The sequence below is a fragment of the Castor canadensis genome, chromosome 14 (genome assembly GCF_047511655.1).
Source record: "Castor canadensis chromosome 14, mCasCan1.hap1v2, whole genome shotgun sequence".
Lineage (NCBI taxonomy): Eukaryota > Metazoa > Chordata > Mammalia > Rodentia > Castoridae > Castor > Castor canadensis.
In genome coordinates this window covers 91,988,184-92,003,000 of record NC_133399.1, presented here as the reverse complement: position 1 = coordinate 92,003,000, position 14,817 = coordinate 91,988,184, and the positions used below count along the sequence as shown (strand labels likewise).

At 38.8% G+C, this 14,817-nt stretch overlaps 1 protein-coding gene across 15 annotated transcripts in view; it reads right to left on the bottom strand.

Moving 5' to 3' along the window:
• The window catches only part of Nek1 (NIMA related kinase 1), a 239,241-nt gene that overhangs the window by 39,286 nt on the left and 185,138 nt on the right, over window positions 1–14,817 (bottom strand). For 13 of the 15 annotated variants that reach the window (XM_074054990.1, XM_074054992.1, XM_074054994.1 and 10 more), the window contains one exon: window positions 6,341–6,517. The exons of the other annotated variants lie outside the window; for them this stretch is intronic. In XM_074054990.1, the coding sequence (XP_073911091.1) occupies window positions 6,341–6,517 (177 nt within the window). The remainder of the gene's footprint in view (window positions 1–6,340; window positions 6,518–14,817) is intronic. 15 annotated transcript variants of the gene reach the window in all.

The window sequence follows — 14,817 nt, the reverse complement described above, 5'->3', positions numbered from 1 at the left end:
TCCTTCCCCAACTGTTGCTCTACTTCATTGTTTGCCAGTGTACGTAATAAACTTGCTGGAACTGGATGAGGCTATTGTGTGTCTCCATCAGAGCACCCAGTCCACCCGACCCCAGGTTTCTGCATGTTTGTCTTCTGTCTTTTGTCCTTTCTTAATCTCATGTCACTCCCAGTTAGGTTTCTAGGACGAGCTTGAACAGGTCGCAAGACGCATCAGAGACTTTATGTTTTCTTTTGGCACCAGTAAAGCTCTGTATGGCCAGTTCTGAAATAATGGTCTGAGGTAATGATCAAATGGACCAAATGACCTGGACTACTACTTTGCAGACCCCCCAATCCTTTCCATTGCTTCTCTTTCCTGTGTAATGCTCAGACTGTTAAATCACATTGGCAGATGTTAGGTCATCAGACTTCTGCTCTTCCTGCTGTGGTCAAATTGTTAATAAAGATCCTTTCCTCATCTCACTATCACTCATCTGTTTGATTGGCTTTCAGGGATGGGTGGCGGAGTCTGGTCTGTTAGGACTCCCAGGAGTTGGGGATTTTTTCCTAACTCCAGTAACAGGAGCTGCTTTTCCTTCCCTTAATTTCGGCTGGCACTATGATTGACTTAACTAATAGAGTATAGTGGAAGTAATGTTTTGGCAATTTCAGGCTGAACCTTTAAGAGAACTGATAGCTTCTGTTTAGTATCTGGCTGGAAGCACAAGCCATCATGAAAGAAGTCCAATTATTCTGGAAAAAATGCATAGCAACATTCTCAGACTAAAATAAAGGACCTAGATAAGCCCTACAAAGATGCCAGGCAAGAGAGTGGTGTCATCTTACACCCACCAGATAAGCCCAGCTGAATACCATTGATCAATACCAGTTGATGCACATGGAGTAGCAGAACCTTCGCAATTTGTAACTCATAAGTGTCAGATAAAATAAAATGGGTGCTTTAAGCTACTTAGTTTTAGGGTTAATTTTTCATAGAAATAAACAGATAGCAATAGATAATAGAAACAGAGTATCATCTATGAAAGTGAAAAGCCTAAAACGTGTGTACCACCTTTGGGGTTCGGCAGCAGACATAAGGTGGAAAGGAGTCTGGCCAGGAGAAAAAAGTTATTGGAGGCAGGAGAAAGGGGATCTCTTGTTATATAGAAGCAAAAATTTTGGTAACTGTATTAATAAGGAAGATAAGAGAGTGTACTTTATGGATTCAATGACCTAGTTATAGAGTCACCAAAGTAGAATGTTGAAAGTGCCAGCCAGGTTCCTCAGCAGCCTGTGATAAAGTACATGAGACAGACTGATTGAAGAAATGATTCCTTAGATTATGAGAAGTTAGAAGATACTGAGGACCCAAGATAATTCCTTCTAGGCAGCAAAAGATTCACAAAGGAAGACATGGCCATGCCCTCAAGACAAAAACTAAATTCAGGGCAGTAAAATGTGACTTCAGGGAAAAGATAAAATCAAAGATGTGGATAAAATCAGTTATACCACAGCAAGATCTAAAGGCATGCCTGTTATAGACCCTCTTTGCCCGACAAAAGGATTTCTGAAAGTTAAGCACAATGTCTTACAGCAGGGCAAATGCTCAAGGCAGACGGCTTACCTCAAAGAAAAAAAGAGCGCCTTTTATCAAATGTAATGAATGTCAATAATGTTCATACAAAACTCACAAAATTTAGTAATTCTACTTGTGGAAGCACCACCAGCTCAGACTAATAGGGACATACATGGTTCAGAAAAGAGGAGCCCTTGAGGGCATCAATATCTAATGCAAATGAAACAGGCTGGCAGTGTCAGAATTTCTATGGACCAATGACAATTATGTGTTTCTAGCTTCCCTGTTTTTGAGAAGGATCTCTAACCTGTCTCACCATTATATGCTAGATATGTGGAAGGCAAATAACATTTTTTTTTACTCAGAGGTCTCAGATTTTTCTGCGTATGGTACTGGGGTTTAAACTCAGAGCCTCAAGGACTCTATCACTTGAGTCATACCCCAAGTTCTTTTTGCTTTTAGTGTTTTTCCAATAAAGTCTCCTGTTTTTTACCTGGACCAGCCTCAGACTGTGGTCTTCCTATTTTCACCTTCTGAGTAGTTGGGGTTATAAGTATGCAACAGTTATGCCTGGCCTAGCTCTTCAGATTGAGAGTTCTCAAAGCACTCTATCAAAGGAAACTCAGCACTAAGATGATAACATCATCTTAGATTGTGAGTTAATGTCCTAATGCAATGAGGTATTGAGAAAGGGTGAATGTATTTTGCATGTGTGAGGAATATAAATAATTTTTGGTCAGTGGGCAGACTATGGCAGATTAAAGTTGGTTACAAATTCTTTAAACTCCCCCCTTTGACAGGTGGGTTCTGTTTCCCTTCCTTGAGGTCCTGTCCTGAGCCATTATATAAGAAGTTAGGGTCAGGCACAAGGGCTCAAGCCTCTGATCCCAGCTTCTTGGGAGACAGAGATTGAGAGGATCATAACTGAAGACTAGCCAGGCAAAATGTTAGCAAGACCCCATCTTACCATGGTTGGGGGAGGTGGTACATACTTGTTATCCCAGCTACATGGGGAAGCACAAATGGAAGGATTGCAGTCCTGGCCATCCTGGGCATAAAGCGAGAACCTGTCTTAGAAATAACCAATGCAACAAAAAGGGGGTGGGTAGAGTAGCTCTGGTGGAAGAGATCTGCCTAAAAAGTGCAAGGCCATGAGTTCAGTCCCTAATACTGACAAAAAAAAAAAAAGTCAGATTACTCTGCTAGGAGGAGAGTACAGAATAGCATTGAGAGTCTATGAAGAGTGAGAGAGGCCCATCTTAATTTTCTTTCTTTTTTTGTGGTACAGAGGTTTGAAATCATAACCTTGCACTTGCTAGGCAGGCATTCCATCACTTGAGGCACAGCCCCAAGCATGTGATCTCCACCTCCTTATAGTGTGATCTTTGAGACAAAGGCACATGAATTAGGAAAATCACATTAGCCAAGCCTTGACTTGGCTAATGTGACCTGATACATTAAAATAATGAAACATACCTGGGTGTGTTAGTATAGGCCTGTAATTCGAGGTACTTGGGAGACAGAGGCAAAAGGATCATGCGTTTGAGGTAGCCTGGGGAAAGTTAGTGAGACTCTACATACAAAAACAAATTTACAAAACAAAAAAGTGTGGGAGTGTGGCTCAAGGGGTAGAATACTTGCCTGGCATGCATGAAGCCTGGGTTCATTCTATGAAGCCAACATTATGCTCATCCCAAAACTGGACAAGGACACATCCCAAAAGAAGAACTATAGGCCAATCTCCTTAGTGAACCCTGATGCAAAAATCCTCAATAAAATAATGGCAAACTGAATCCAACAACATATCAGAAATGTCATTCACTGTAACCAACTCGGCCTCATTCCAGGAATGCAGGGATGGTTCAACATATGCAAATCAATGAATGCAATACAGCACATTAATAGAAGCAAAGACAAACACCACTTGATTATCTCAATAGATGAAGAAAAAGTCTTTGATAAGACTCAACATCACTTCGTGATAAAAGCTCTAAGAAAACTAGTAATAGAAGGAATGTACGTCAACATTGTAAAGGCAATATATGACAAACCTATAGCCAACATCATACTTAAAGGAGAAAAACTGAAACCATTTCCCCTAAAGCCATGAACGAGACAAGGATGCCCACTCTCCCCACTTCTATAGTCCTAGAATTCCTAGCCAGAAGAAAAAATAAAAGGAATACAAGTAAGTAAAGAAATAGTCAACATATCTCTGTTTGAAGATGACATGATCTTATACCTCAAAGACCCAAAAAATTCCACCCCAAAACTCCTAGACACCATAAACAGCTTCAGCAATGTAGCAGGATACAAAATGAATTTATAAAAATCAGTTGCCTTTCTATAAACACCAACAATGAACAAATTGAGAATGAATATAGGAAAACAATTCTATTTACAGTAGCCTCAAAAAAAAAAAACCTACAAATAAACTTAACAAAGGATGAAAATGACCTCTACAAGGAGAACTACAAACCACTAAAGAAAGAGACTGAGGAAGACTACAGAAGATGGAAAGATCTCCCATGCTCATGGATTGGCAGAATCAACATAGTAAAAATGGCTATACTACCAAAAGCAATCTACATGTTCAACATAATTCCCATCACAATCACAGAGATTGAAATCGCAGAGATGTTTAATCACAGAGATTGAAAAATCTACCCTTAAGTTCATTTGGAAACATAAAAAACTGCAAATAGCCAAGGAAATACTGAGCAAAAAGAGCAATGCTGGAGGTATCAAAATAACCAATTTCAAACTATACTACAGAGCCATAGCAATAAAAACAGCAAGGTACTGGCACAAAAACAGACATGAAGACCAGTAGAACAGAATAGAGGACCCAGATATGAATCCACACAGCTATGCCCACCTTATTTTTGACAAAGGTACCAAAAACATATGATGGAAAAAAGACAGCCTCTTCAACAAATGTTGCTGGGAAAAGTGGTTATCTGCCTGCAAAAAACTGAAACTAGATCCATGCCTGTCACCCTGTACTAATATCAACTCAAAGTGGATTAACAACCTTAATATCAGACTTGAAACCTTGCAGTTAGTACAGGAAAGAGCAGGGAATACCCTGGAAACAATAGGTATAGGCAAGGACTTCCTCAGTAGAACTTCAGCAGCCCAACAACTAAGAGAAAGGATGGACAAATGGGACTACATGATATTAAAAAGCTTATGCACAACAAAATAAATGGTCTCTAAACTGAAGAGACCACCCACAGACTGGGAGAAAATGTTTGCCAGCTACACATCAAAGGACTGATAACCAGAATATACAGGGAGCTCAAAAAACTAAACTCCCCCAAAATTAATGAACAAAGAAAGTGGGTAATTGAACTAAACAGAATTTTTTCAAAAGAAGAAATTCAAATGGCCAAAAAACACATGAAAAAATGATCCCCATCTCTGCCCATAAAGGAAATGCAACTAAAACCACACTAAGATGCCACCTCACTCCTATTAGAATAGCTAGCATCAAGAACACCACCACAACAAATGTTGGTGAGGATGTGGGGGAAAATGAACCCTCATACGCTCCTAGTGGGAATGTAAGCTAGTATAGCCACTTTGGAAAACAATATGGAGACTTCTTAAAAAACTAAACATAGATCTGCCATACGATTCAACAATACCACTCCTAGGGATGTATTCGAAGGAATGCGACTCAGGTTATTACAAAAGCACCTGCACAACCATGTTTATTGCAGCACTATTCACAATAGCCAAGCTATTGAAACAGCTAAGATGCTTCACTACCGACAAATGGATTAAGAAACTGTGGTATTTATACACAATGGAATTTTACTCAGCCATGAAGAAGAATGAAATATTGTCATTCGCAAGTAAATGGATGGAACTGGATCATCTTAAGCAAAGTTAGCCAGGCACAGAAGGCCAAAAATTGCATGTCCTCCCTCCTATGCAGATTATAGACCTGAAACAAATGCAGTAATACTATTGGACATGGGTCACACAGTATGGGGAGAACATGAACAGGAGGAATAGGGAAAGGGAAGGAACCTAAATGATGTGCTCACTTGTAGAGGAACTAATATAGTAATCTTAAACTGGCAGAGGCCACTCTGTGAAGGGGACCAGGAAGTAGTGAAGAGGTCTGTCAGAGATGAACCAATGTGTGTTGCAATACACAACCCACATTGTGTATGGAGCAATGCCAGGAATCTCTCTGTATAACTTGAGCTCGTGGAATGGCTCAAGTGGTAAAGAACCTCTCTGTATAGCTATCTTTATCTCAAATTATCAAAACCTCTATGTTTTTCTTATTATCTCCTATGTTTTCTCTTCAACAAAATCAGAGAAGAGGGTGGAACAGGTTCTTCCCAGAAGCAGTGGAGGGGACAAGAAGCGGGGAAAAGGAGGGGTTGAAGGAGCGGGGTGGTGGCCCAAACAATGCATAGACATGTAAGTAAATGTAAAAATGATAAAATAAAAGGAAAGAAAAGAAATATAATGACCAGTTACTAGTTCGGCATGGTAATGAATGCCTGTAATACCATCAATTGGGATGGTGAGACAGGAGGATTGTGAATTTCAGGTCAGTCTGAGCTACATGGCCAGATGCTGTCACAAACACCAAAACAAAAACAAAAGGCCAGTTACTAAAAGTACAAAAATTGTGAACCTAACCTCAAGATGAATTATTGAAATGTATACACAAATTTTGAAGACTTCTTTAAGGCCTGTTTATAAAGAAGAAATTTATTATTAAATCAAATTTAGCTTATTTTGACCCATTTAAACATACCTTCCATATTTCCTTCCGGTCTTACTGGTGTCTGTGGAGATGCCTCACTAACCTTTGGAATTTTTGTCTCAACAGAAGAACCAATGGTAGCTGATGGGCTTATTTCATGTGAAATACATTGTATTTTTTCTTCTCCAATGATTAAGGGTTTATACTTTTCCCCTTCAGGAGAAATCTCTGTAAAAAACAACAAAAAAGAAAAATCATGCTAAGTTTTGAAATGACTTAATGAATTTGAGAGCAAATTTTAAAAATTTCATTTCTGTTACATACTAGAAATTAACAAATGATTATGGTATATCAAATTTCATTTTAACCATATATAATTGACTTCTGGGGTGGTCAATATGGTTTACATTCTTTTCTCCTTTGGATAAAGTTAATACATATGTATCAGCATACCATTTTTTAAATTATCAACTAGTTGTTTTTGTTTATTTGTAGTAACCGATAGTACTTCTAGTTGCTCTGAAACTTTTCTGACTCTGAACTGTAGCCAGGAAAGAATGATTTATTACAGAACCACTTGTTATAGTTTTTTACCCTCAGAGGTCACTCCTGTTTGTTTGTTCAACATTTTATCTTAGATTGTTAAAATCTCTCCAATACTAATTGTCATAATTAAGTGATTTCTACATTTTGTTGAACTTCACCCTACCTCAGTCTCCAATGTAGCTCAGTCACTCTAATCATAATTCCCAAGTATTTGCTCTCTAAAGTCCTATTTTCTCACTTATTTCCCTCTACGACTCCAACTTAAAAAAATGTGACCCTACAAGTACCTAGAATATACTGATCTTTCCATCTTTTCTTTCTCCATCATTCCCATTAAAATACATCTACAGTTGGTCATTATCACCATTCTCCTCCTGCATATTCTTCAACTCATTGCACGCACTCCACTGAACTCATGTGGCAAAACCTCAGCTCTGCAGAAAACCAATTCAGCATCTACAGGTCTGGCTGACATGGCTGGAGAGAAACACAAATCTTGCTTACTGATGTCAATTTCAATTCATTATTTATTAGAGTTTGGAAATGATTGAGTGTGCTCCCCAAAGGATCATGTGGTGAAAACTTGATTTTGAGTGTCACAATGTTAGGAGTTAGTGAGACCTTTAAGAGGTGAAGCTGAATAGGAAGTCATTAAGGGTGAGCAGGCTGGCCTTGAACTTGGAATCCTCCTATGTCAGCTTTCAGAAGGATGGGAAGTATTGTTGTGGCAAATGAACAATATTCACTTATATTTACCAACCTTAAGTAACATACTTTTTTTTTTTTTTTTGGTGGCACTGGGGTTTGAACTCAGGGTCTCATGCTTGCTAGGCAGGGGTGCTACCACATGAGCTAATCTGTCAGCCCAGTAACATACTTTTTATTTGGTATCTTTGCCCTTTAGTTTGAAGAACTTTCTTTAGTATTTCATAAAAAGGTAACTTTAAAGGTGTGAGAAGGAATAAAATCCTAAATTAGAGTAGATTTATGTAATCACCAAGGTAAAATTAAGCAAGGATGCAAACTGAATCCTTAGGACCAAGAAAAAGGGATAAACTAGCTGAAAAAGGCTAAAGTGATTAAGTGCCTGCCTAGCAAGCATGAGGCTGAGTTCAAACCCCCCTACCACAAAAAAAGGTTAAAAAGGGGGGGGGGGCGGTAAGTAATTGAAAAAAAAGTATAATTAAAAACTAACAGAAGAAGAGTTGGGTGTGGTGGTGCATCCATTTAATCCCAGGTACTTGGGATGCTGAGGCAGGGTGAGTGTGAGTTTGAGACAGTCTGAGCTATACAGCGAATTCAAAACTTGCCTAGGCAACATAATGAGACCCTCTTTCAAAATAAAAATTTAAAAATTTGGGGGTGTAACTTAGTAATACAGTGCTTGTTTAAAACATGTGAGCCCTGCACTCAATCTGCAGTAACATAAGAACAAAAAACTAAAAGAAGAGGAAAAATGAGAGGCTGGGATGAGGTGGACCTCATTTTACATATTTGACTTCTTTCAAGGATTGTAGCCCACGAAACCCTGCTTCATCAATTGCTCTCTGATGATTTCAGTTTTTAGTATATTTTTCTTCATCATTTACACTTATTTTTATTGGGAGATTAATCCAATATGAGAATCCAGAAATAGGGGAGATTCCAAGATGGTGGCTAGAGGGAGGAAGCAGAAAGCGAGCCTCCTATAGTGAAATCTTGGAGAGATGCTGGAGACACACTTTGCAGGCAAAATCACTGAGAAGAGGCAAAACTCTGACCCCTCCACACCTCCAGCTGGCGCAGAGAATCTCCACTTCACGTTAAACGGAGAAACCAGGAGGGCCTCCGGGCCACCAGTCACCCTTGCCCAGACAGCTTGGGAAGACGCAGACCAGGTGAGCTTCGTGGTATGCGGTACTCCCACAGATAAGCCTGGGCCAGAGCTGCATAGCCCCCTGGACAGACTGACCTCCACCCGGGGGAAAAAAGAGAAACTGACTAATAAGTGATAAGAACAGTTAAGACATGTGGGAAAGAGGGTGGGGTGCCCTGAGAGCCGAAGACTGGGGGAAAGGAATTCTTCCCAGGACTGTAAATAAACAAGCCGGCTTGGCTGGAGAGGCTCTGGTGGGAGTGGGGGCGGGGCGCGCGCTCAGCAAACAGGAGTGGGGAAGCTTGTAAGAGTGGCTGAGGGAGGAAAACTCCACAGGAGAGGAGGGAAGACCCACTTCTCACGTGAACTGTAAACAAACATGGCGGCTGGCAGGAGCAGCAGCACCGCCCAGTAAGCAGGAGCAGGAAAGCTTGTAAAAGTGGCAGTTGGAGGAAAACTGCACAGGAGAGGGGGGGAAGACCCACCTCCCACATGAACTGTAAATAAACACGCAGGCCTGACAACTCAGGGGCAGTGTCACCTTTCCCAGTGCTTGGAAAGGGGAAAGCCTGTAGCAGAGGCTCCCGTACAGGAGAACTCTGAATAAACAAAGCCTGTGGGACCAGGTGAGTGCTAAGCTCACCCCAGAGATCTGCATAAATAACGCCGCCAGCAACAGCAGGCTGACAGCAGCCGGCAGGCAAGCCACAGCCGCAGACACCACTCTCAGAACTGTCTCCAGACTTTTTTTTTTTTTCCTCCCTACCTTTGATGAGAGAACAACCGAATTACACCTGCATGCTGAAATACTTACTGAAACTGGACTGCATTTGAACTTGGGACACTTAGTGGGGTTTTGTGTGTGTGTGTGAGTGTGTGTGTGTGTGTGTGTGTGTGTGTAGTTTTGTTCTACTTTATGCGTCCCCTTTGATGAGACAACTACAGAACAACATCTGAGGCACCATCTCCAGGATTGGAGAATGAGACTGACACCCAAATTATTAAGACTGAAACTTCATTGCATTTGAACTTGGAGATTTTTGGTTTTTTTTTTTAATTTTCTATTTTTCATTTTATTTTAATTCATTTTCATATATAGATATTTCTTTCATTTACTTATTTTTTATTTTTATTCTTATCTTTTTCTATTTTTGATTTTCAATCCTCTCTCTGTCTCTCTAATGTCTGTTCAGCTTACTGTTGATTAGTACACTAACGCTCCCTGTTTATACCTCTGAAACTTTCTTGTCTGATACCTTGTTCTGTTTTCTCTTGTCTGAGTACTTGTTTAACCCTTTTCTTTAACTTGCTTTCCATCTCACCTCACCCTTCCATTCTAAATATTACCATTGTTATTATTACAAGCTAGAAAATACTTAATTGCACACAGTACAGGGACAGTAACACCACAAAAGACAATGACGGGAAGACAGAAAAAACAGGGAAACCAGTTTCCCCACAGCAAAAAATTAGTATAGGAACCAGAGGGGAATGAAGAAAACAGATACCCAGATACAGACTCCAACAAAATAAAGATACACTATGCCAAAGGACACAACGAAGCCCACAAGAATAATTTAAAAGAAGACATACTACAAGTACTCAATGAGAATTTTATAGAGATGATACTGGAAAGGGTCAACCAAAATGTACAGGAGACACTCAAGAAATTCCAAGACAACAAAAATAGAGAATTTGAAAAAAACAAAAGAAGAAAAAAAGGAAACCATAGAAGCACTGTATAAACACCAAAGTGAAACAGAGACATGATCAATAAACAGATAAATGAACTCAGGACAAAAATAGACAACATTAAAGAGGAAACCACCCAGGATATGGAAAACCTCAGAAAAAAGAACGAAACAGAGCTGCAAAACAAAACGGAAGGCCAATCCAACAGAACAGAATGAACAGAAGACAGAATCTCAGAACCTGAAGATGAAATGGTAATTAAAGGAAAAACCGAAGAACTATTAATTAAACAACTCAAGACCTGTGAAAAGAAAATGCAAGAACTCACCGACTCCATCAAAAGACCAAACTTGAGAATCATAGGCATCGAAGAAGGAGGAAAGGTACATGGAATGCATAATCTGTTCAACAAAATAATAACGGAAAATTTCCCAAATCTACAAAAGGTATTTGAATACAGATGCAAGAGGCCTCCAGGACACCAAACACACCAGATCAAAATAGAACTACCCATGACATATCATCATTAAAACAACAAGTTCAGAAAATAAGGAAAGAATATTGAAGGCTGTAAGAGAGAAAAAACAAATAACATAGAAGGTTAACCCATGAAAATCACAGCACACTTCTCAACAGAAACATTAAAAGCAAGAAGAGTGTGGGGTGAGATCTTCCGGGCACTGAATGAAAATAACTTCAACCCCAGGATACTCTACGTGGCAAAACTATCATTCAAAATAAATGGAGCAATAAAAGTCTTCCATGATAAGCAAAAACTAAAACAATATGTGACCACAAAGCCACCACTACAAAAGATTCTTCAAGGGATTCTGCACACAGAAAGTGAAACCCAACATAACCATGAAAAGACAGGCAGCACCAAACCACAGGAAAAGAAAAAGCAAGACAGTAGAGAGTAACCTCAACTTAGGTACACACAACCAAACCCTCAAACAACTAAGACAACTAAATGACAGGAATCACCACATACCTATCAGTACTAACGCTTAATGTTAATGGACTTAATTCACCCATCAAAAGGCACCGCTTGACAAAATAGATTAAAAAGGAAGATCCAACAATTTGTTGCTTACAGGAGACCCATCTCACCGACAGAAATAAGCATAAGCTTAGGATGAAAGGCTGGAAGAAGATTTACCAAGCCAATGGCCCCTGAAAACAGGCAGGAGTAGCAATACTTATCTCTCACAAAGTAGACTCAAACCTACATTGATCAAACGAGATAAAGAAGGACATTCCATACTAATAAAAGGGGAAATAGACCAAAAGGAAATAATAATTACCAACCTGTATGCACCCAATGTCAACGCACCCAATTTCATCAAACATACCCTGAAAGACCTAAAAGCATATATAAATGCCAACATAATGGTTGTGGGAGACTTTAACACCGCATTATCATCAATACATAGGTCATCCAAACAAAAAAATCAAGAAAGAAATCCAAGATCTAAAATATGCAATAGATCAAATGGACCTAGTTGATAGCTACAGAACATTTCATACAACTTCTACACAATATACATTCTTCTCAGCAGACCATGGATCCTTCTCCAAAATAATCATATCCTAGGGCATAAAGCAAGTCTCAGCAAATATAAGAAAACAGAAATTATACCATGCATATTATCTCACCACAATGCAGTAATAGTAGAACTCAACAACAAAACTAAAGACAAAAAACATGCAAACAGCTGGAAACTAAATAACTCATTACTTAATGAAGAATGGATCATCAATGAAATAAAAGAGGAAATTAAAAAGTTCCTGTAAGTCAATGAAAATGAAAACACAACCTACCGGAACCTATGGGACACAGCTAAGGCAGTCCTGAGAGGAAAGTTTATAGCCATGAGTGCATATATTAAAAAGACTGAAAGAACCCAAATCAATGACCTAATGATACATCTCAATCTCCTAGAAAAACAAGAACAAGCAAATCCCAAAACAAATAGGAGAGAAACAATAAAAATAATAGCTGAAATCAATGAAATAGAAACCAAAAAAAACCATACTAAGAATTAATGAAACAAAAAGTTGGTTCTTTGAAAAAATAAACAAGATCGATAGACCCCTTGAAAACCTGACTAAAATGATGAGAGAAAAAACCCAAATTAGTAGAATCAGGAATGCAAAAGGGGACATAACAACAAACACCATGGAAGTCCAGGAAATCATCAGAGACTACTTTGAGAACCTATATGCAAATAAATTTGAAAATCTTAAAGAAATGGACAGATTTCTAGATACATATGACCATCCAAAATTGAACCAAGAGGAAATTAATCACCTGAATAGATCTATAACACAAAATGAAATTGAAGCAGCAATCAAGAGTCTCCCCAAAAAGAAAAGTTCAGGACCTGATGGATTCTCTGCTGAATTCTATCAGACCTTTAAAGAAGAACTGATACCAAACCTCCGTAAACTGTTCCACGAAATAGAAAGGGAAGGAAAACTGCCAAACACATTTTATGAAGCCAGTATTACACTTATCCCAAAACCAGGCAAAGACACCTCCAAAAAGGAGAACTATAGGCCAATCTCCTTAATGAACATTGATGCAAAAATCCTCAACAAAATAATGGCAAATCGAATTCAGCAACACATCAAAAAGATTATTCACCACGACCAGGTAGGCTTCATCCCAGGGATGCAGGGGTGGTTCAACATATGAAAATCAATAAGTGTAATAAACAACATTAACAGAAGCAAAGACAAAAACCACTTGATCATCTCAACAGATGCAGAGAAAGCCTTTGATAAGATCCAACACCATTTCATGATAAAAGCTCTAAGAAAACTAGGAATAGAAGGAAAGTACCTCAACATATAAAAGCTGTGTATGACAAACCTACAGCCAGCATTATACTTAATGGAGAAAGACTGAAACCATTCCCTCTAAAATCAGGAACCAGACAAGGATGCCCACTATCTCCACTCCTATTCAACATAGTACTGGAATTCCTAGCCAGAGCAATTAGGGAAGAAGAAGGAATAAAAGAAATACAAATAGGTAAAGAAACTGTCAAAATATCCCTATTTGCAGACGACATGATCCTATACCTTAAAGACCCAAAAAACTCTACTCAGAAGGTCTAGACATCATCAATAGCTATAGCAAGGTAGGAGGATAGAAAATCAACATAGAAAAAACATTAGCATTTCTATGAGCAAACTGAAAAAGAATGTATGAAAACAATTCCATTTACAACAGCCTCAAAAACAATCAAATACCTAGGTGTAAACCTAACAAAAGATGTGAAAGACCTTTACAAGGAAAACTATACACTTCTGAAGAAAGAGATTGAGGAAGACTATAGAAAGTGGAGAGATCTCCCATGCTCATGGATTGGTAGAATCAACATAGTAAAAATGTCGATACTCCCTAAAGTAATCTCCATGTTTAATGCAATTCCCATCAAAATTCCAATGACATTCATTAAAGAGACTGAAAAATCTACCATTAAATTTATATGGAAACACAGGAAGCCACGAATAGCCAAGGCAATACTCAGTCAAAAGAACAATGCTGGAGGTATCACAATACCTGACTTCAAACTACATTAAAAGCAATAACCACAAAAACAGCATGGTACTGGCACAAAAACAGACATGAAGACCAGTGGAACAGAATAGAGGACCCAGATATGAAGCCACACAACTATAAGCAACTTGTCTTTGACAAAGGAGCTAAAAATATATGATGGAGAAATAGCAGCCTCTTCAACAAAAACTGCTGGGAAAACTTGTTAGCAGTCTGCAAAAAACTGAAACTAGATCCATGTATATCACCCTATACCAAGATTAACTCAAAATGGATCAAGGATCTTAATATCAGACCCCAAACTCTAAAGTTGATACAGGAAAGAGTAGGAAATATTCTGGAGTTAGTAGGTATAGGTAAGAACTTTCTCAATGAAACCCCAGCAGCACAGCAACTAAGAGATAGCATCGATAAATGGGACCTCATAAAGCTAAAAAGCTTCTGTTCATCAAAAGAAATGGTCTCTAAACTGAAGAGAACACCCACAGAGTGGGAGAAAATATTTGCCAGCTATACATCAGACAAAGGACTGATAACCAGAATATATAGGGAACTTAAAAAACTAAATTCTCTCAAAACTAATGAACCAATAAAGAAATAGGCAAGTGAACTAAACAGAACTTTCTCAAAAGAAGAAATTCAAATGGCCAAAAAACACATGAAAAAATGCTCACCATCTCTAGCAATAAAGGAAATGCAAACTGAAACCACACTAAGATTCCACCTCACCCATGTTAGAATAGCCATCATTAGCAACACCACCACCAACAGTTGTTGGCGAGGATGCGGCGAAAAAGGAACCCTCTTACACTGTTGGTGGGAATGTAGACTAGTACAACCACTGTGGAAAAAAATTTGGAGGCTACT